This window comes from Leopardus geoffroyi, chromosome A2 (assembly GCF_018350155.1).
Source record: "Leopardus geoffroyi isolate Oge1 chromosome A2, O.geoffroyi_Oge1_pat1.0, whole genome shotgun sequence".
NCBI lineage: Eukaryota > Metazoa > Chordata > Mammalia > Carnivora > Felidae > Leopardus > Leopardus geoffroyi.
This window is the reverse complement of record NC_059331.1, coordinates 116,196,855-116,220,225: the sequence shown is the minus strand read 5'-3', so window position 1 is coordinate 116,220,225 and position 23,371 is coordinate 116,196,855. Positions and strand designations below refer to the sequence as shown.

The 23,371-nt window shown below is 37.2% G+C and overlaps 1 protein-coding gene across 3 annotated transcripts in view; it reads right to left on the bottom strand.

Moving 5' to 3' along the window:
• The window catches only part of STK31 (serine/threonine kinase 31), an 89,209-nt gene that overhangs the window by 23,781 nt on the left and 42,057 nt on the right, over nucleotides 1–23,371 (bottom strand). For all 3 annotated transcript variants that reach the window (XM_045495092.1, XM_045495093.1, XM_045495094.1), the window contains exons 15-22: nucleotides 21,901–22,032; nucleotides 20,556–20,657; nucleotides 13,015–13,095; nucleotides 10,993–11,118; nucleotides 10,251–10,376; nucleotides 9,778–9,864; nucleotides 8,973–9,122; nucleotides 4,401–4,523 (exon numbers count right to left, since the gene is read on the bottom strand). In XM_045495092.1, the coding sequence (XP_045351048.1) occupies nucleotides 4,401–4,523; nucleotides 8,973–9,122; nucleotides 9,778–9,864; nucleotides 10,251–10,376; nucleotides 10,993–11,118; nucleotides 13,015–13,095; nucleotides 20,556–20,657; nucleotides 21,901–22,032 (927 nt within the window). The remainder of the gene's footprint in view (nucleotides 1–4,400; nucleotides 4,524–8,972; nucleotides 9,123–9,777; nucleotides 9,865–10,250; nucleotides 10,377–10,992; nucleotides 11,119–13,014; nucleotides 13,096–20,555; nucleotides 20,658–21,900; nucleotides 22,033–23,371) is intronic.

Sequence of the window (23,371 nt, the reverse complement as noted above, 5' to 3'; positions counted from 1 at the left end):
ATACCTATGAGTTAATGTTCACAGTTTAATTGTCTCTTTGTGCATTCCCATCATGCTTATAAGTCTTCTGATCCTAGTAAAAATGGAGCAAGGACCCTTACTCAGGCTCTTGTCTCCTCCTGGATATTAGCCTCTCTCTCATTTCAATCCTGCATCCACTCTCTTGCTGGACAAGAGAGAACTCCAGACCCAGAGTCTACTACATAAGCCCACTGCAAGAATTAGGTTGGATAAATACATGCAAAGTAACTGATATATAGTAAGCACTCAATAAGTGTTACCTATTTTTGTTTTTTAAGTATCACGTAACTCGGGACATAGGGTTAGCAATGTAAAATGTTGTCTTTATAAGGGCCTCTAGTCTTATCCCTAAGAATAGCTTGGTAATTAAATGTTGACAATAGTTGAATCTGGTTGAAGAGTATAGAGTTTCATGATTCTTTGTTTCTGAGTAAAAATTTCCACAACAAAACAAAAACTAATAGTTGTGCTTGTCCTAACTGGCCCACTTTGATCTTAGGGATAATGGTTTGTATGACAGACTAGATTTCCTTTCTTATAATTGCTAGAAGAAAGATTAGAGCTATCATAGTGGCTTATCCATAGAAAATGTATTCATCAAGGATAGAAAAAAGGCTTGTTTTTCAATCAGTACTATTCCTTTTGAGTGCTATTTTCAGGTCATATCTGAGCCCAATGAACATGACCATGATCATTTTGCAGTGTCTGCTATAAGAAAAGAATGGCAAGACATGAGTTGTGTATCAGCAGTACTAAACAGGTTTCGTGGTGGATATTTGGTAGTACTCTCATTCATGGTTTGATTTTATGTTCACACCCTCTTTTTCTTTCTTATCTACTTTCAATTTATCATGTCTTGTTCTATTTTAAAGTACTTCTGTGAATGAATTGCCTTGTGTCCTTTCTGGAACAATATAAGGTATCTAGTAAATTAAGATGAAGTTATGCAGCAGGAATGTACACACTACTGGAAACTCTGGCCAGAGAACTGGGTTACTGTCATAAATGTGGGAGCTCTAACAAATAAGCGGTACCAGACACTATGAGAGTAAATAAGAAAACCCAAGGAAAGTCTATACAATGAAAATTTTAGTAGAATGTAAGGAAAAATGGTGGGGGCACTAACACTTAACACGCATTAAAGAAGAGTAAAAGAAATGCCCAGTCACAAAGGTAAAAGGAACTCAGAAGATGTGCCATAGAAAACAATGAGTAAAGAAATTACCGTGGGGGCACCTGGGTGGCTCAGTTGGTTAAGCTGCCGATTTCAGCTCAGGTCATATGATCTCACCATTTGGTAGTTCAAGCCCCATGTTGGGCTCTGTACTGACAGCTCAAAGCCTGGAGCCTGCTTCAGATTCAGTGTCTCCCTCTCTCTCTGCCACTCCCCCACACACATACTCCCTCCCTCCTCTCTCTCTCTCTCTCCCTCTCTCTCAAAAATAAACATTAGAAAAAAATAGAAAGAATTCACACACCCACACAACATTGAGTCTTCAGTCTATGACCATGATGGCTTCGTATCTGTCTTTCTTTGCCCCTGCCCTGCTTGCACTCTCTCCCTCTCTCTCAAAATAAACATTAAAATAAATAAATAAATAAATAAATAAATAAATAAATAAATAAATAACTGTGGATTGTTTGTTTTGAAATTTTTTAATGTTTATTTCTGAGAGAGAGAGAAAGAGCCTGGGAGGGGCAGAGAGAGGAGGAGACACAGAATCTGAAGCAGGCTCCAGGCTTTGAGCTGTCAGCACAGAGCCTGACATGGGGCTTCAACTCACAAAGTGCAAGTTCATCACCTGAGCTAAAGTCCAACACTTAACTGACTGAGCCACCCAGGCACCCGTTTTGTTTTTGTGATACACCAGACTTAACCATATTTTTAGGCTGATGGAGAAGTACAGAAGAAGAAGAAATACACTGAGGCAGTAATTGACATCCAGGTATAATTTATATAAAATACTTTATAAGTCAGTTAAGCACCAACTTTGGCTCAGGTCATGATCTCATGGTTTGTGAGTTTGAGTGCCACGCTGGGCTCTTTGCTGACAGCTCAGAGCCTGGAGCCTGCTTCAGATTCTGTGTCTCCCTCTCTCTGCCTCTCCCCTGCTCACACTCTGTCTCTCTTTCTCAAATATAAACATCAAAACAATTTTTCAAAAAAAAAAAAGGACTAGAAGCATTTTTGCTGAAATTGTATTGAATCCATAGACTTATTTAAGAATTCACATCCAGGGGTACCTGGGTGGCTCAGTCAGTTGAGTGTCTGACTTCGGCTCAGGTCATGATCTCACAGTCCATGAGTTCAAGCCCCACGTCAGGCTCTGTGCTAACAGCTCAGCCTGGAACCTGCTTCAGATTCTGTGTTTCCCTCTCTCTCTGCCCCTCTCCCACACACATACACTCTCTCTCTCTCTCAAAAATAAACATTAAAAAAAAAGAATTCACATCCACACAACATTGAGTCTTCAGTCCATGACCATGATGCAACTCTCCATTTATTTACATCTTATTTAATTTTGCTCAATAATATATCATAGTTTTCAGGGTATAGGTCTTACATATCTTTTGTCATGTTTATCCCTAAAATCTCTGTATTTTTGATACCTATATAAATGATTTTAATTTCAATTTCCTATTGTTGGTTGCTAGTATAGAGAAATGCAGTTAATTATTATGATGACTACATCCTGCAACCTTGCTAAACTTGTTAGTCGTAGTAGCTCTTAAGTACATTCCTCAAGACTGTACATAATTAATCATGTCATTTTTGAATAAAAACAGCTTTACTTCTTCATTTTTAAACTGTATGCATTTTATTTGTTTTTGTAGTCTTATTATACTGGCTAAAACTAGGATCAGCAAACTCTCACTTGCACACCAAACTTATGCCACTGCTTATTTCTTATACAGCCTACATGCCAAGAATGGTTTTCACATTTTTAAATGTTTAATAGAAAATTAGGAGTGTCTGGGTGGCTCAGTTAGTTAAGCACCCAACTCGATTTCAGCTCAGGTCATGAGCTCACAGTCATGAGATAAAAACCCACATTAGGCTCTGCACTGACAACACAGAGCCCGCTTGAGATTCTCTCTCTCCTCTCTCTCTCTGTCCCTCCCCTGCCTTCACGCTCTTTCCCTCTCAAAATAAATAAACATTTATTTTATTTTTTTAATATGAAATTTATTGTCAAATTGGTTTACATACAACACCCAGTGCTCATCCCAACAGGTGCCCTCCTCAGTGCCCATCATCCACCCTCCCTTCCCTCCCACCCCCATCAACCCTCAGTTTATTCTCAGTTTTTAAATAAACATTTAAAAAGTAAAATAAAGAAAAGAAAAGAATACTATTTCGAGGCACCTGGGTGGCTCAGTCAGTTAAGCATCCAACTCTTGATTTCAGCTCAGGTCATGATCTCCCGATTTGTGAGTTCAAGCCCCATGTCGGGCTCCAGGCTGGCAGTGCAGAGCCTGCTTGGGATTCTCTCTCTCTGTCTCTCTCTCTGCCCCAATCCCTGCTCACTCACTCTCTCTCTCAAAAATGAATAAATAAACTTGAAAAAAAAAGAATACTATTTCATGACACATTAAAATTATATGAAATTCAAACTTCAATTCCATATAAGGTTTTACTTATTTATTTATTGCAACAGAGCCATTCATTCATTTACATATTTTATGGCTACCTTATAGAGCAGCAGAGACTATATGACTCACATAGCCTAAAATATTTACCATCTGGCCCTTTATAGAAAATTTTGCTGACCCCTGGGCTAGAACCTCCAGAACAATGTTAAGCAAAAGAAATGAAAACAGAAAAATATACAAAAAGAAAAACAAAAAAAAGAAGTAAAAACAGATATTCCTCTCCCTTGTTAATACCAATCCCTCAAAATTCACAGGAAAGAATAGGTTTAAGCCATGGATTAAAAAACAGCTATTTGGTTTATAATGAAAACAGGAACACTTACTCAAGGCTCATTTAACATTTACTTTCCACATATGCAGGAACTGCTTACAGATTAATATAGGACAAAATTATCTTCACTGTTAATCTTGCCTTAAAGAAAGGTAAAACAATAGCATAATATGTAAAATATATATCAAGCAAATTGTAGAAAGTATACAATAGGTGACAGGAAGTATATGAATAGTTTTTGAAAAAACTATAAAAAAAAGAAAAAAACAATTTTCTACTAAATTTTTCTAATTTTTCTTCTAAAAAATCTACCACTGCTTTTCATCCAGAGCAATATGTTGAGCAAAACCACTATAAAATTATCACTTTACATACTTAAGTAGATACAAATGTGTATATATATATACACATATATATATATGAAACTAATCTATTACAATAAAAAATTACATACCCATAATAAAAGGCAGCCATAAGCATACAAGTCAGAACTTGGAGAAGCAGGCTTTCCCATTTTCAGTTCAGGTGATATCAAACTCAAGTCACCAACCATCATGTTCACTGAGGCTCGCTGATTCTACAAAAACAACAGGTTAAAAATTTTAGAGGCAACAGAGATGAGTTAAGTCCTCTGCATTTAATTAACACAAAAAAAAATTCATTTGAAATATTTCATTCTCTCTTGCTTTAAAATATTTTTATTCAATTTTTGCTATTATAAATTGCTCTTAAAATTAGTCTCATACAATTAATAGTGAGACTTTGGTTACATTTCACATTACAGATTGAAGTAGACTAAAAACCAAAAAACACCAATTATTTAAATATTTGGTACTTCTTGTAAAAATAAAGTTCATTAGGGCAAGAAGCAGTGCTATTTTCTAATTCTGAAAATTCTAAATAAAAAAAAAACTGGAAGTCGACAAAGTACTTTTCTTCCTTACTGATCATTATTTTTTAATTTGCTTTCTAATTTTTTCATGTTTGTTTGTTTGTTTGTTTGTTTATTTATTTATTTATTTATTTATTTTGAGAGACAGAGTGTGAGCGGGAGAGGAGCAGAGAGAGGGAGAGACACAGAATTCAAAGCAGGCTCCAGGCTCTGAGCTGTCAGCACAGAGCCCGACTCCAAGCTTGAACTCACAAACCATGAGATCATGACCTGAGCCGAAGTTGGACGCTTAACCGACTGAGCTACCCAGGCACCTCATTTTTTAAAATTGTTTTAATGTCTATTTTTGAGAGAGAACAGGAGCAAGGGAAGGGCAGACAGAGAGAGGGAGACATAGAATCCGACGCAGGCTCCAGGCTCTGAGCCTCTGAGCTGTCACCACAGAGCAGGAAGTGGGGCTCGAACCCGTGAACTTGTGACCTGATCCGAAGTTGGACACTTAACCGATTGAGTGACCCAGGCGCCGTGATCGTTTTGTTTTTTTTTTTAAATGTTTTTTTTTGTTGTTGTTTTTTTGGGTTTTTTTTTTTACTCTTGAGAGAAAGAGAGACAGAAAGTGACAGGGGAGGAGCAGAGAGAGAGGGAGACACAGAATCTGAAGCAGGTTCCAGGCTCAGAGCTGTCAGCACAGAGCCCAACACAGGTCTCAAACTAACAAACCGTGCAAGATCATGACATGAGCCGAAGTCAGACGCTTAACTGAGCCACCCAGGCACCCCTGTTTTTTGGGGTTTTTTTGAGGTACCAAACTATTTTACAAAGTGATTCCTCTATCTTTTCACATTCTCATCAGCAATGTTTGAGGATTTCAATTTCTCTGCATTCTTGCGAACGTTTTATTGTCTGACCAGTTTTTTTTTTAAGTTTGTTTATTTAGAAAGAGAGAGAAAATCCCAAGCAGGCACCCTGTCAGAGCCAAACCCAATGTGGGTCTTGAACTCAGGAACAGTGAGATAATGACCTGAGCCAAAATGAAGAATCAGATGCTTAACAGAGTGCAACACCCAGGTGCCCCAGAGCAATTCCCTTTTGACTAGTATAAGTCATAATGCTTTATACTTCAGTCTTCTGCAAATCACAGGGTAATGCCACCTGTGTATATGCAGTCTTAATGGTTTTCATATGGTAGCTCAAAAAGATGAGAAAATGAAAATGTAAAACTATAAGGAAATGCTGGATTATGAAGGATTTATACAATGTATATTTATTGAAATATTTATCATATTAGTTTATCTGAAAATTAAGATAATGTCCTAAGAAAAACAACTAAGTTAGGAGTTTAAAAAGGTTCTCAACTGGTAAGGGTCCTGGTTAACTCACCTTTTGAGCATATCATTTGCAATATTATACATATGATTACTCCAAGAATTATTCTTCCCCCTTTATACTGATTTGTCAACTGTCGTTATCCCCCAAAACATTGTTTTAATTTTCATTTAAAATTATTTACACTGAAATACTGATTAAACTCACCTTTGCTCAACTTTTTCACACTACTTTCAGATTGAAATATTAATCAGGAAGAAAACTTTGAAAGATAGTCTGTTGTCAAGATCACTGCTTTTCAGACTTTACAGTGCATGTGAATCACCTGGGATCTTGTTAATATGCAAATTTTTATTCAGCATTTTTGGGATGGAGATTGTGCATTTCTTCTTTTTTTTAAGAGGCTCTTTTTTTTTTTTTAAACGTTTATTTATTTTTGAGACAGAGAGACAGAGCATGAACGGGGGAGGGGAAGAGAAAGAGGGAGATACAGAATCTGAAGCAGGCTCCAGGCTCCGAGCCATCAGCCCAGAGCCTGACGCAGGGCTCGAACTCATGGACCACGAGATGATGACCTGAGTTAAGGACGCTTAACCGACTGAGCCACCCGGGCACCCCGTGCATTTCTTAACAAGCTCTCAGGTAATGCTGTAGCTGCTGGTCTTTTGGTTACACTGTGAGAAGCAAGGATAAACATACTGGGAGGAGAAGACATAATTAACAATCAGTGGTATGTGCTAAGTAATTATCGTGCTAATTACCTTTACCTTTACAATCACTCTTTAAGGTAGATATTATTCCCATTTTATAGTTGATTTAGCCTCAAAGAGTTTAAAACCCAAGGTCACACAGCAAGTAAGTGGGAGGGTAAGAATTGCAGCCAAGGTCTGTCTGAATCCAGGGTTCATGTTCTTGTTACTGATCATCCTTTGACATTAGAAATCATTGGAAATGGTATATTTGGAAAATGATGGAGAAGGGGGTAGTGGGAAGAGCCCAGATGGCTCAGTGGGTTAAGCATCCGACTTCAGCTCAGGTCATGATCTTGCGGTTTATGAGTTAGAGCCCCCTATCAGGCTCTGTGCTGACAACTCAGAGCCTGGAGCCTGCTTCAGACTCTGTCTCCCTCTCTCTCTGCCCCTCCCCTGCTTGCTCTCTCTCTCTCTCTCTCTCTCTCTGTTAAAAATAAACATTAAAAGAAAAAATTTTTTAAAAAGGTGGAAGAGTTACTATAGAGCACAACAAATATATACAGCAAAAAATTCCACTCCCAAGGGAAATGAAAATATATGTCCACACAAAAATTTGTATACTAATGTCCATAGCAGCATTATTCACAATAATCAAAAAGTGGAAACAACCCAAATGTCTATCAAATGATGACTATAAAAGCAAAATATGGTATACCCACAGAATAAAATATTACTTGGGCATTTTAAAAAAGGAATGATGTTCAGATGCATGCTATAAGACCCATAAACCTTGAAAACATTACACTAAATGAAATAAGCCAATCACAAAAGGCCACATATTGAATGATTCCATTTATAGGAAATGTCCGGAATAGTACATCCACAGAGATGAAATTGAATTAGCGGTTTCCAAAGGGCTGAGTAAAGGAGGAAATGAGGAGTGACTGCAAATTCGTATGGAGTTTCTTTTGGAGGGAGTGTCCTGAAATTAGAAAGGTGATCAATGCACCACTGTGTCAATATACTGAAAAACAGTACTGATTGTACACATTGTAATATGTGAATTATATCTCAATAAAGCTGTTGTTTTAAAAAAGAAACCTGGGGCGACTGGGACGCTCAGTCAGTTGAGTATCCAACTCTTGACTTCAGATGAGGGCATGATCCCAGGGTCATGGGATCAGGCCCTGCATCAGGCTCCATGCTGCACATGGAACCTGCTTAAGATCCTCTCTCTCTCCCTCTGCCACTCTCCCTTGCTCATGTGCACATGCACTCTATCTCTAAAAAAAATAAAATAAAATTTAAAAAACTGCTCCCTTGTGATCATATATATTTTGAGGCCACCCATTCTGCCAAAAAAAAAAAGACCACAATATGCTCTTTCATTGTCTGATATCTCCTATCTCTACAAACTGCTTGTTCTGAGGTTATAAGACACCAAATTAGCAACTAATGTAGTTGAACCAGCACTTAAACTAAATGGAAAAGTCCAGGGATGCCTGGGTGGCTCAGTCAGTTGAGCATCCAACTCTTGATTTCAACTCAGGTCATGATTTCACGGTGCATGGGATCAAGCCCCAGATTCTCTCTCTCCCTCTCTCTGCCCCTCCCCTGCTCACATGTTCTGTATCTGAAAATAAATAAACTTTAAAATAAATACTTTTACATAAACAAACAAAAAAAAACCCAGAAAAGTCCAAGGTTCCCAAGTTTCTAAAAATGCCCATTAATCAAAAAATAGCAAAGTACCTATAACTACATTCAATCTACATGGGGGAGGGCACAAGCAGAAGGGGACACAGGAGTTTTCCTTGTATATATCCAAGGAATTAAATATTTCTTGATGATGAAAAAATAATTAACAAGTAGTGTCGTCAATGCCAATGAATATAATGTTAGTTTTCTCCTAATACTTAGGTTTAAAAAACACAATACACAGACTTAGAAACTCTTGTTCTAGCACCTAGCTGGTAACAGTTAATTGTTTATATTACATGCTACATGTCTTAACCAAGGCAAAGATCTTATAATAAATTACCCTATTATGTAAAAGGCTGAACTAATGTCTAATAATATTAAATATTAACCTATTTGTAAAACCACTATATTTTACCACAGATTTGGTGAAGTCAAAATCTCCGACAATTCCTTGTTCACGATTTAAAGCAAATACATTGTTCTGATGAAGTGATCCATGAATTATGTCAGCCTTGTGCAATGTATGCAGGCCCTGGGCAACACCTCTCATGACTTTTAAAGCTTCCTACAGATAAGCACACAAAAAAGAAGTCAGGAAGTAGGCAAATCATTTTAACACTGAATCTTTTCTTTAATTAAAAGACTTTTCCAGGAGAGTACCTCCAAATGATCCTTTAATAAGAATATAGCATAGAGAAGGAATTAAAGACCCGAAGCCCTGATTATGTAACATCATACACATATAACTTAAGACACTATAGCCCCTAAGATTGAGATTACAAATAATGAACATATAAAGCACCTAGAAAGAGAGACTAAATAGTGTTACCAGATAAGAAGAATCAGGGCATCCTGTATTTTTATTACTAATTCAAATTTACAATACAAATTAAAGCTGTTACTTAAGCACTTATAATATCAAATACACTATACTATGTAATTTACATACAGCACAGCTTAAAGGTTATAAGCATGGACTTTGGTACCAAAAGACCTAATTTCAATTCTCATCTTTGCCTCTTGCTGAGGACCCTGTGCAAGTCACTGAATCTCTGTGACCCTCATTTTTCTCATCTGTATATAACAGCATCACAGGGTTGATGTGACAATGAAATAGCCTGATACCAGGCAAAATTTTACATAATATATAAAGCATGTAGTATTCCCTCTAACATTAGGTGTTATTTTCTCATTTATTAGAAATAGTGTTTTTTACTCACTTCTGAAGTTAAAGGCACACTGGCTTGAACAGCACTCAGGTTTGCCCGAGGATAGTACGGGACCATCAGATAAGCCATAGGATCAGACTAAAAGCAAAACAGAATGAAACTCAAAGTGAAAAATTCTTCAATGTATTTTCAGTATACAGTGATTATACAAAATAAATTTCTCTTTATGTTAAAAGGAATGAACTACCTTTTTAAAGCTTGGAGGTAAAACTGTAAATAAAATGTTTTCTGTAAGAGATTAGCATAAAAACTTTACCGGGGTACCTGGATGGCTCAGTTGGTTAAGTGTCCGACTTCAGCTCAGGCCATGATATCGCGGATTGTGAGTTTGAGCCCTGTGTCAGGCTCTGTGCTATCAGCGCAAAGCCTGCTTCAGATCCTCTGTCCCCCCGCCTCTCTCTCTGTCCACCCCCATTATGCTCTCTCTCTCAAAAATAAAATAAACATTAAAAAAAAAACTTTACCTTACACAAAAATAGGAATATCAGTGGTAGCAACCCAGAATCTTCTTTAGTTTCTCTCCAAGCTCTGTGATAGGCAGCTGTTCTCTGAATCACCCTGGCTTCTGTGTCCACATCTACAGAATAGCCCTGATACCAGAAAAAGAGGCAATGATAATCCCAACATTAAAAATCCTACTATAGTTATACATCATTCCAACTTAAACATAGTAATTATATATTAAATTACATCTAATTTTATTTTTTAATTGTATAAGTACCTTTTCTACCTGCTTTGAATATATAAATTTCCTTTATAATTTAGAAAGAACAATTCTACCTATACCTTAATAAATATTCTATAACACACTGCCACAATGGCCAAATTAATTATCCTACTATGATAAACAGTTTCCCAGATCAGTAAAGTAGCCAAAGAAAAGACTGTATTGGCAAAATAGCTGAGATTTCTAAGAGAAGCATAAGAAAATAAGAACTTTAAAAAAAGGCTAGAATTGGACAGAAAGTAATAAGTTCACCCAAAAAAGAAAACCAAGTATATCCAATTAAAGACGTGTTATTTAGGGAAATGAGGGAAACTCTGAATTCAAAATTAGGTCTGGCAGCCAAACTGGAAGCATAATCATCAGGCTAGTCAACTCATATAATTCAAAAAACAAGCAGTGGATTTTCACTTTCCTGAAAGTAATGCCACCACTCCCCTGTAATATGTCTGAATCTCCCATAAATCAAAACTTAAACTTACCTTTAAAAGAATTATCTGTCCATTTACCTCAGAACAAACCAAAGGGCGCTTGCCACTAAGTTCCTTCATGGGCTCAGCATCAAGAAGATCCCGTTCCAAACTCATAGTAAGAAGACCACCAGATTTCTAGGCACAAATTTTTGTTACAGTTGAAGAATCCAAACAATTCCACTACTTTTAAATCATCGACATAATTAACTACATGCTATGAGATGGTTTGAGCATCATCAACCCTACTAGAGAAACCAATAAAATAAAAATACTGAAAGCTTCCTAGTTTTTTTAGTTCCTAGCTCTTGAAATCCTCTCACCCAAAGTATAATCAACATACATGTAATGGCTGCTACAGTTCCAGAACAAATTCTAAATATAACTGGGTTAATCAGACATGCATCCAAAAAACCCTGATGTTTACTTGGAAAACTTCATGTGTTTCCTAAAAAATATTAAAATGATGACAAATACAAAGAAGGTATTGAAAGAAGGTATACAAAGGTATTGAAAGAAGGTATACAAAGAAGGTAATGAGAATGAGAACTCTAAAAATTATGACCCCTATGAAGTAATTCTAACACCTCTGCCTCTGAAGTGGAATCCTCAAAAGTGAAAATGGCTTTCAAATATTTTAATTCTATTAAATATTTCTGCCACTTTTAAAAGGAATAAAATTTTTGCACTAAAACCTGACTACCAACATTTTAGATCAAGGTAAATCTTATCGTGGTGTAGTTTTAGTAAGAAGGGTTGCAAAAGTGTTTTCTGGTTTTTATTTTTATGTGTTGTCAATATATTTAAGTAAACCACAAAATATAATCAACCAACAGGGGTTTCCTAGGCATACATCACAGTCAAACAACTTAAAATCAATAAAAGAGTCCATCAGCTATGATTAAAATGTTTTATAATGTTCCATAATGAAGAGATCAGCACATTTTTAAAAACTAATTTCCAAGTCCTACACAGCACCACATACTCACCCACCATGCATCCTACATGAGAGAGTGTCTAAGCTAGAATTAAATAATTATGAGGAAAACACCACATTATTTTAAAGTCTAGCCTGGAAAAATTTGATAGTAATTGCTGTAACAATTTAAGGAGACTTTAATTTTACATATTTATAGTTCATAAGTCTATGTGTACAACCCTTTCTGTACTACATTTAAGCTATTATCATGAGTTTAATGACAATCTTACAGACGAGATATTTCATCTAGTCCCTTATCCTTAGCAGACAATATAAAACACAGAGCTAATAGACTCTGCCCTAAGAGTCAGAGTTTACCAATCCTGCTCTATACTGCCCTTCTATCTAATACACTGATCTCCCAGGCTTTGAATCCTGTCTACCTAGAAAACTATACCCATGTCAACATCTCTACTTAACCAGTTCTCTAGAATTCTTTACTATCTGCTTTAACTTAAAAAATATATTCTGCTTAAATTCCTCATGAGTGGTACTGTCCTGCTTTTATTCTAACTCCTTTAAGTTTATTTATTTTGAGAAGGAGAGAGAGAGTGTGAGGGAAAGAGAGAGCATGTGAGTGGAGGAGGGTCAGAGAGAAAGGGAAAGAGAGAATCCCAAGAAGTCTCCAGTTGTCAGCACAGCTGACAGGGGCTCGATCTCACAAACTGTGACATCATGATCTGGGCTGGAATCAGTCACACACTGACTAACCGATTCAGCCAACCAGGCACCCCTATTCTAACTCTTGAAACAATAGCTAAAACTGTTTTATCATTTAAGAAAATAAACACCTGTCATTCAAACAAGTGCCATGCAATGTACTGAACAGACATGAAGAAAAGAGAAAACAGAAACAAACATGCAAATTAATATAAACATTAAAATACAATATGCCAATACTAAAGACAATCTTGAGGAAAAGTTCTAACATTACCCAAAAACTATTCATCAGGAACATTTTCATAGTAAGGATAAATTTAACACTAACACAGGATTGTACCATCACTTTTAACCCTCTCTGCAGAGTAGTAATTTTCAGGGGCAACAAAGCTTACCATGTACTTAAGTAATCCTATTTCAGGAAAAAGGAGAGGCAGCTCAGGAAACCATTTATGTACCAAGCTATTCAGCTTCTCCTAAATTTAAAAAATATTTTTATTAAGGATCTATATGTATGTGTATAGGTCATATATATTCAATTGTGACATGTTGGTCTTCAGGAAAAAAAAACATACCAGTAACTCCCTTATTGTATCTCTAACAAGATACATAATCTATTGTATATAGATAGCCTAATAAGATACGTAATCACTGACTTTGCCTGCTACCACAATAAATATCTTGGATCTCAATTACCGAGTCATCTTGGATCTCAATTACCATCTTACTAATAGAAGAAAAACTTAATTACCAATTTTACTCTTGGTATACATAAATAGGCACAATATCTTGCCTAAAATCAAAGTATATAATCACTTCCAAGCTAAAATGAAAATGTGTGTTGATAACATCAATTTGCATCATAGAATTGTCATCATTTCTCAAAATATTAAGAACACACTTAACATTTTAAAATAATAGCTATTTCATTTAGGAGAGAAAAAATCATAAAAGCCTTGAAAGAAGAAACAAATATGCAGTCCTACAAAAGCTACTGTGAACCAAATGTGAAAACTGAGGATCCTTAGAAAAGTCACTTGTCGGACTCTTGGGAAGATGGCGGCGTAGGAGGACGCTGGGCTCACCGCGCGTCCTGCTGATCACTTAGATTCCACCTACACCTGCCTAAATAACCCAGAAAACCGCCAGAGGATTAGCAGAACGGAGTCACCGGAGCCAAGCGCAGACGAGAGGCCCACGGAAGAGGGTAGGAAGGGTGGCGAGGCGGTGCGCGCTCCACGGACTGGCAGGAGGGAGCCGGGGCGGAGGGGCGGCTCACCGGCCAAGCAGAGCTCCCGAGTCTGGCTGGCAAAAGCGGAGGGGCCTGACGGACTGTGTTCCCACAGCAAGCGCGACTTAGCGTCTGGGAGGTCATAAGTTAACAGCTCTGCTCGGAAAGCAGGAAGGCTGGAGGACAAAGGGAGGGAGAGCTGCTGAGCCCCCAGACGACAGAGCTCAGTTTGGTGGGGAACAAAGGCGCTCACCAGCACCATCTCCCCCGCCCATCCCCCAGCCAAAATCCCAAAGAGAACCAGTTCCTGCCAGGGAACTTCCTCGCTCCGTGCAAACACCCAACTCTGTGCTTCTGCGGAGGAGCCAAACCTCCGGCAGCGGATCTGACTCCCTCCCGCTGCCACAGGGCCCCTCCCGAAGTGGATCACCTAAGGAGAAGCGAGCTAAGCCTGCCCCTCCTGCCCCTGTGCACCTTGCCTACCCACCCCAGCTAATACGCCAGATCCCCAGCATCACAAGCCTGGCAGTGTGCAAGTAGCCCAGACGGGCCACGCCACCCCACAGTGAATCCCGCCCCTAGGAGAGGGGAAGAGAAGGCACACACCAGTCTGACTGTGGCCCCAGCGGTGGGCCAGGGGCAGACATCAGGTCTGACTGCGACTCCGCCCACCAACTCCAGTTATACACCACAGCACAGGGGAAGTGCCCTGCAGGTCCTCACCACTCCAGGGACTATCCAAAATGACCAAGCGGAAGAATTCCCCTCAGAAGAATCTCCAGGAAATAACAACAGCTAATGAGCTGATCAAAAAGGATTTAAATAATATAACAGAAAGTGAATTCAGAATAATAGTCATAAAATAAATCGCTGGGCTTGAAAACAGTATAGAGGACAGCAGAGAATCTCTTGCTACAGAGATCAAGGGACTAAGGAACAGTCACGAGGAGCTGAAAAACGCTTTAAATGAAATGCAAAACAAAATGGAAACCACCACGGCTCGGATTGAAGAGGCAGAGGAGAGAATAGGTGAACTAGAAGATAAAGTTATGGAAAAAGAGGAAGCTGAGAAAAAGAGAGAGAAAAAAATCCAGGAGTATGACGGGAAAATTAGAGAACTAAGTGATACGCTAAAAAGAAATAATATACGCATAATTGGTATCCCAGAGGAGGAAGAGAGAGGGAAAGGTGCTGAAGGGGTACTTGAAGAAATAATAGCTGAGAACTTCCCTGAACTGGGGAAGGAAAAAGCCATTGAAATCCAAGAGGCACAGAGAACTCCCTTCAGACGTAACTTGAATCGATCTTCTGCACGACATATCATAGTGAAACTGGCAAAATACAAGGATAAAGAGAAAATTCTGAAAGCAGCAAGGGGTAAACGTGCCCTCACATATAAAGGGAGACCTATAAGACTCGTGACTGATCTCTCTTTTGAAACGTGGCAGGCCAGAAAGAATTGGCACGAGATTTTCAGTGTGCCAGACAGAAAAAATATGCAGCCGAGAATCCTTTATCCAGCAAGTCTGTCATTTAGAATAGAAGGAGAGATAAAGGTCTTCCCAAACAAACAAAAACTGAAGGAATTTGTCACCACTAAACCAGCCCTACAAGAGATCCTAAGGGGGACCCTGTGAGACAAAGTACCAGAGACAACACTACAAGCATAAAACATACAGACATCACAATGACTCTAAACCCGTATCTTTCTATAATAACACTGAATGTAAATGGATTAAATGCGCCAACCAAAAGACATAGGGTATCAGAATGGATAAAAAAACAAGACCCATCTATTTGCTGTCTACAAGAGACTCATTTTAGACCTGAGGACACCTTTAGATTGAGAGTGAGGGGATGGAGAACTATTTATCATGCTACTGGAAGCCAAAAGAAAGCTGGAGTAGCCATACTTATATCAGACAAACTAGACTTTAAATTAAAGGCTGTAACAAGAGATGAAGAAGGACATTATATAATAGTTACAGGGTCTATTCATCAGGAAGAGCTAACAATTATAAATGTCTATGCGCCGAATACCGGAGCCCCCAAATATATAAAACAACTACTCATAAACATAAGCAACCTTATGGATAAGAATGTGGTAATTGCAGGGGACTTTAACACCCCACTTACAGAAATGGATAGATCATCTAGACACACGGTCAATAAAGAAACAAGGGCCCTGAATGAGACATTGGATCAGATGGACTTGACAGATATATTTAGAACTCTGCATCCCAAAGCAACAGAATATACTTTCTTCTCGAGTGCACATGGAACATTCTCCAAGATAGATCATATACTGGGTCACAAAACAGCCCTTCATAAGTTTACCAGAATTGAAATTATACCATGCATACTTTCAGACCACAATGCTATGAAGCTTGAAATCAACCCAGAAAAAAGTCTGGAAAACCTCCAAAAGCATGGAGGTTAAAGAACACCCTACTAACGAATGAGTGGGTCAACCAGGCAATTAGAGAGGAAATTAAAAAATATATGGAAACAAACGAAAATGAAAATACAACAATCCAAACGCTTTGGGATGCAGCGAAGGCAGTCCTGAGAGGAAACTACCTTGCAATCCAGGCCTATCTCAAGAAACAAGACAAATCCCAAATACAAAATCTAACAGCACACCTAAAGGAAATAGAAGCAGAGCAGCAAAGACACCCCAAACCCATCAGAAGAAGAGAAATAATAAAGATCAGAGCAAAAATAAACAATATAGAGTCTAAAAAAACTGTAGAGCAGATCAACGAAACCAAGAGTTGGTTTTTTGAAAAAATAAACAAAATTGACAAACCTCTAGCCAGGCTTCTCAAAAAGAAAAGGGAGATGACCCAAATAGATAAAATCATGAATGAAAATGGAATTTTAACAACCAATCCCTCAGAAATACAAGCAATTACTAGGGAATACTATGAAAAATTATATGCCAACAAGCTGGACAACCTGGAAGAAATGGACAAATTCCTGAACACCCACACTCTTCCAAAACTCAATCAGGAGGAAATAGAAAGCTTGAACAGACCCATAACCAGAGAAGAAATTGAATCGGTTATCAAAAATCTCCCAACAAATAAGAGTCCAGGACCAGATGGCTTCCCAGGGGAGTTCTACCAGACGTTTAAAGCAGAGATAATACCTATCCTTCTCAAGCTATTCCAAGAAATAGAAAGGGAAGGAAAACTTCCAGACTCATTCTATGAAGCCAGTATTACTTTGATCCCTAAACCAGACAGAGACCCAGTAAAAAAAGAGAACTACCGGCCAATATCCCTGATGAATATGGATGCAAAAATTCTCCATAAGATACTAGCAAATCGAATTCAACGGCATATAAAAAGAATTATTCACCATGATCAAGTGGGATTCATTCCTGGGATGCAGGGCTGGTTCAACATTCGCAAATCAATCAACGTGATACATCACATTAACAAAAAAAAAGAGAAGAACCATATGATCCTGTCAATCGATGCAGAAAAGGCCTTTGACAAAATCCAGCACCCTTTCTTAATAAAAACCCTTGAGAAAGTCGGGATAGAAGGAACATACTTAAACATCATAAAAGCCATTTATGAAAAGCCCACAGCTAACATCATCCTCAACGGGGAAAAACTGAGAGCTTTTTCCCTGAGATCAGGAACATGACAGGGATGCCCACTCTCACCGCTGTTGTTTAATATAGTGCTGGAAGTTCTAGCATCAGCAATCAGACAACAAAAGGAAATCAAAGGCATCAAAATTGGCAAAGATGAAATCAAGCTTTCGCTTTTTGCAGATGACATGATATTATACATGGAAAATCCGACAGACTCCACCAAAAGTCTGCTAGAATTGATACATGAATTCAGCAAAGTTGCAGGATACAAAATCAATGTACAGAAATCAGTTGCATTCTTATACACTAACAATGAAGCAACAGAAAGACAAATAAAGAAACTGATCCCATTCACAATTGCACCAAGAAGCATAAAATACCTAGGAATAAATCTAACCAAAGATGTAAAGGATCTGTATGCTGAAAACTATAGAAAGCTTATGAAGGTAATTGAAGAAGATTTAAAGAAATGGAAAGACATTCCTGCTCATGGATTGGAAAAATAAATATTGTCAAAATGTCAATACTACCCAAAGCTATCTACACATTCAATGCAATCCCAATCAAAATTGCACCAGCATTCTTCTCGAAACTAGAACAAGCAATCCTAAAATTCATATGGAACCACAAAAGGCCCCGAATAGCCAAAGGAATTTTGAAGAAGAAGACCAAAGCAGGAGGCATCACAATCCCAGACTTCAGCCTCTACTACAAAGCTGTCATCATCAAGACAGCATGGTATTGGCACAAAAACAGACACATAGACCAATGGAATAGAATAGAAACCCCAGAACTAGACCCACAAACGTATGGCCAACTCATCTTTGACAAAGCAGGAAAGAATATCCAATGGAAAAAAGACAGCCTCTTTAACAAATGGTGCTGGGAGAACTGGACAGCAACATGCAGAAGGTTGAAACTAGACCACTTTCTGACACCATTCACAAAAATAAACTCAAAATGGATAAAGGACCTGAATGTGAGACAGGAAACCATCAAAACCTTAGAGGAGAAAGCAGGAAAAGACCTCTCTGACCTCAGCCGTAGCAATCTCTTACTCGACACATCCCCAAAGGCAAGGGAATTAAAAGCAAAAGTGAATTACTGGGACCTTATGAAGATAAAAAGCTTCTGCACAGCAAAGGAAACAACCAACAAAACTAAAAGGCAACCAACGGATTGGGAAAAGATATTTGCAAATGACATATCGGACAAAGGGCTAGTATCCAAAATCTATAAAGAGCTCACCAAACTCCACACCCGAAAAACAAATAACCCAGTGAAGAAATGGGCAGAAAACATGAATAGACACTTCTCTAAAGAAGACATCCGGATGGCCAACAGGCACATGAAAAGATGTTCAGCGTCGCTCCTTATCAGGGAAATACAAATCAAAACCACACTCAGGTATCACCTCACGCCAGTCAGAGTGGCCAAAATGAACAAATCAGGAGACTCTAGATGCTGGCGAGGATGTGGAGAAACGGGAACCCTCTTGCACTGTTGGTGGGAATGCAAATTGGTGCAGCCGCTCTGGAAAGCAGTGTGGAGGTTCCTCAGAAAATTAAAAATGACCTACCCTATGACCCAGCAATAGCACTGCTAGGAATTTATCCAAGGGATACAGGAGTACTGATGCATAGGGGCACTTGTACCCCAATGTTCATAGCAGCACTCTCAACAATAGCCAAATTATGGAAAGAGCCTAAATGTCCATCAACTGATGAATGGATAAGGAAATTGTGGTTTATATACACAATGGAATACTACGTGGCAATGAGAAAAAATGAAATATGGCCTTTTGTAGCAACGTGGATGGAACTGGAGAGTGTGATGCTAAGTGAAATAAGCCATACAGAGAAAGACAGATACCATATGGTTTCACTCTTATGTGGATCCTGAGAAACTTGGCAGGAACCCATGGGGGAGGGGGAGGAAAAAAGAAAAAAAAGAAAAGGAAAAGAAAAAGAAGAAAAAAAAAAAAAGAGGTTAGAGTGGGAGAGAGCCAAAGCATGGGAGACTGTTAAAAACTGAGAACAAACTGACGGTTGATGGGGGGTGGGAGGGAGGAGAGGGTGGGTGATGGGTATTGAGGAGGGCACCTTTTGGGATGAGCACTCGGTGTTGTATGGAAACCAATTTGACAATAAATTTCATATAATAAAAAATAAAATAAATAAATAAATAAATAAATAAAGTTTTGCGAACCATGAAAAAAAAAAAAAAAGAAAAGTCACTTGTCACATTTATTAAGTAAAACTTTTGGATACTTGTCAAGTCACTGGGAGACAGCTATTTATCCAAGGTTCATAAGGCAAATAATTAAATACACATAAGGAAAATAATTAAATACACAGTCAGATGAGATTACTATAAACTATAATACTTTAAATGTGTATTATTTTCATTGTATTTTTAATGTTCAAAGCAGTGTCTACCTTACTTGTTCCCCATAACATCCATGAAACATAAAATAGTCTTTCCATTTTAAAATGGAAAAGATCCTTCCATTTTAAAAAGAAAATACACTCACAAACTCTCCTAAATATTAGCATAAGAATAGAGACTTAAAGAGGTAATTTCCCCCCAAAAATCAGGTAGTTGCATTCTGTTATATTCTTCAACTAAATTATGCTGCCCCATTAGTGTTTTCATTGCAGCATTACGTTAAAACAGTGTTCATTTAGATTTTAATAAAGGAAAAAATCTTTAGCTTTGTGTGAAACAGAAAGCATGCAGTATGCAAAAGTATGTTTGTGTTATAATCTTGATTCTTGCAAAAACAGGCAGAAAGTAGACTAACAGGAAGTTAAGTAAAAAGTTAACAGTGATTACTACTGTTATAACTGTATGGAAAAGTTACAGGTGATTTTTTTCCTCTTTATAATTTTCTGTGATTTCCACATTTGGTACAATGGTCATGAATTATTTTCTCATCAGAAATTAATTTCTAAAGTCACATAAACATTACTATGCAAACATAACTATGCCAATATAATCTCCAGCCTTGTCATTATAGTCTACTTCATAAAATGGATACATGAATTCAATTTCTAGAGTAAAAACTAATTCAAAACTTCAAAGAATTAAATACTTACATATTCCTCCTGCTCACGATAAACTTCCTGAAAGACACTATTGCGCAAGTCAGTTATTTCTTGTTTTATTTTCTCAATTTCAGATCCATCATGGTCATCAGACTTTAACCAGAAAGAAAAAAATGACCTTACAGGTTTATTAAAGTAGACTCAAAACAAGTCTTCCTAGTATACTAGAATATAACTTCTATAACAAATTGCTCTGATTTCTATGTATCCTTCTGTACCTAGCTCATAACAGACCCTCATAACACCCGCTGAATTAATATTTATTACTTTATTCTAACACTGATTTTTCCCAAACCTACAAAAAGGATTAAAAACTAAAGACATAAATCAACACAGATTTTTCTGGTCTCTTAATTTGCTATACATTTTCTCCAAGAAGATGACCAACTGCCATCACAAAGTAAATGTCAAGAATAGGAACAAGAATACAATTACATTCCCTGGAATTGTTTTCTACATGAGATTTGGTTTAAAAAAAAAATGAGTAAATGTATGGTATGTCTATTAAAGGAAAGACAATGTAGGACTCACAAAGACTCCACAAAACTCCAATAATAAATTAGCCACCTTAAAAAGTACGTATGTTTTCAACATTGTATTTCTCCAAAAGTTAAAAAATTTCAACTAAAAAAGACCCCATTCCCCACAGCCCAAAATAGAATAAGAAGCTAGAAAAATCTTTAAACCATTAAATTAGTTTCACTTCAAGCCCAATTAAGTGCTCCAAAGAGGAAGAGAGACAGTTCAAGTTGGATTAAGATATAATGAGGATTCCTTTTGTCTGTAAATCAAATCCTCAAGGGAACCCAAGGAATTACAAATTTATTCAATTTCAAACCTAAAGCAGAAGGTTAGTCCAGATTAGAGTGTCTTAATTCTTCCAGTTCTATTATCATATGAAAACAACTTAGTATATTCACAAGAAATAGTTTGTCCAGCCATTAAAAAGAGAGGTAACAAAAAACATCATGATCTTAAAAATACTTTAGGACAAAATTCTACCTTTAGAGGAGTACCTTGCTTTAATAGGTGTATATTATAACAGGTATTGTAACAGTCTAAACCAAAAGAATTTTTAAATTATTCTCAAGGATTTACAGTTACTAAAAACCAAGGCAGCAATATAAAATGTTTCTAAAGAATATTTAATGACATGGTAAAATGTTTACACTATTAATGTAATAATTTTACTTACATACAAAAAAAAATGAAATATATAAAACAAAATGTAAATAATGGTTCTCCTATTTTAAAGAATGTATTTACACATTACTTTGACGAACCAGAGTAAAATGAGGTACACACAGAATTCAGCAAGAACCAAGAGTTTCCTTACTTCTTCCAAATTATTCTTTTCAACCAATTTCCATCTCAGTCGAGCTTTTAAATTTTTCAGTGTCTTTTTAATGGACAGCAAGTGATCCACATTGGGGCTTTTATTTAAATATTCGATAATCTGCCTCTTAAACTAAGTAAGAAAAAAAGTTATTGTATTTTCAAAACATAGACAACAATATTTATTGAAGTCACTTACTGACCATTTATTATATTTCTATTAAAATTCAACTAGTATTGAACGGAGTTCAGAATGAAATAAGAAATTCTACAATTTTCAACAAGACAATTCTACTAACTGATTTCTTGGTTACCACATTTCTTTTCAGAAGAATATCAGTCCCAGCAATCAAAGTAGCAAAGGGCAAAGAAATATTTCACGCTGAGACCCACAATGAGACACATTTTGCTAGAGATGATGCAAACTGGGATTTCTAGTGAGGATGTAAACTGAAATTACCTTTCCCCAAAGTAGTTTGACAATATGTATCAAGTTTTTCTTTTTTTTTTTTTAATTTTTTTTAACGTTTATTTATTTTTGAGACAGAGAAAGACAGAGCATGAACAGGGGAGGGGCAGAGAGAGAGGAAGACACAGAATCTGAAACGGGCTCCAGGCTCTGAGCTGTCAGCACAGAGCCCGACGTGGGGCTTGAACTCACGGATCATGAGATCATGACCTGAGCCCAAGACAGACACTTGACCGACTGAGCCACCCAGGCGCCCCAGTATGTATCAAGTTTTAAGAGCGTTCATTCCTTTTGGGACACCTGGGTGGCTTAGTAGACTAAGTGTACGCTCTTGATTTCAGCTGAGGTCATGATCTCCGATTTCGTGAGATACAGCCTCACATCAGGCTCCTTGACAGCACAGAGCCTGCTTGGGATTCTTTCTTTTTCCCTCTCTCCGTCCCTCCCTCTCCCTCTCTCTCTCTCTCTCATAATAAGCTCTAAAGACAAATGTTCACTCCTTTTCACTTAGTAATTAACAATTTTTGGGAATCTATCTTAAAAACACACAAAATTATGCAAAAGAGTATGTACAGTGTTATTCATGGTTAAAAAAAATTAGAAGTAACCTGAACATCTAACACAGATGAAAGGTTAAATCATGTTATACATCTATGCAAATGATGATGTTATAGTTGCTCAAAATGACAGTATAGAAGAATCATTAATCACATAGGCAATATTCATAATACACCATTAAATGAAGAAACATCTTCAAAACAACTTACAACACAGTGCAATCAATGCACGAGACATATATATATATATATAATATATATATATATATATATATATTTCAGTGTGTGTGTGTATAAGTCACCATCCAAAAAGAAAATACTCTGAAACTGGCACTGATCATTAGGCAAGGGGATTATAATTGATATTTTTACTTCTCCTTATCTTTCTGTTTTTAGCAAATTTTCTACTGTAAACTTGTATAGGCATAAAGATAACAATGGTTTTT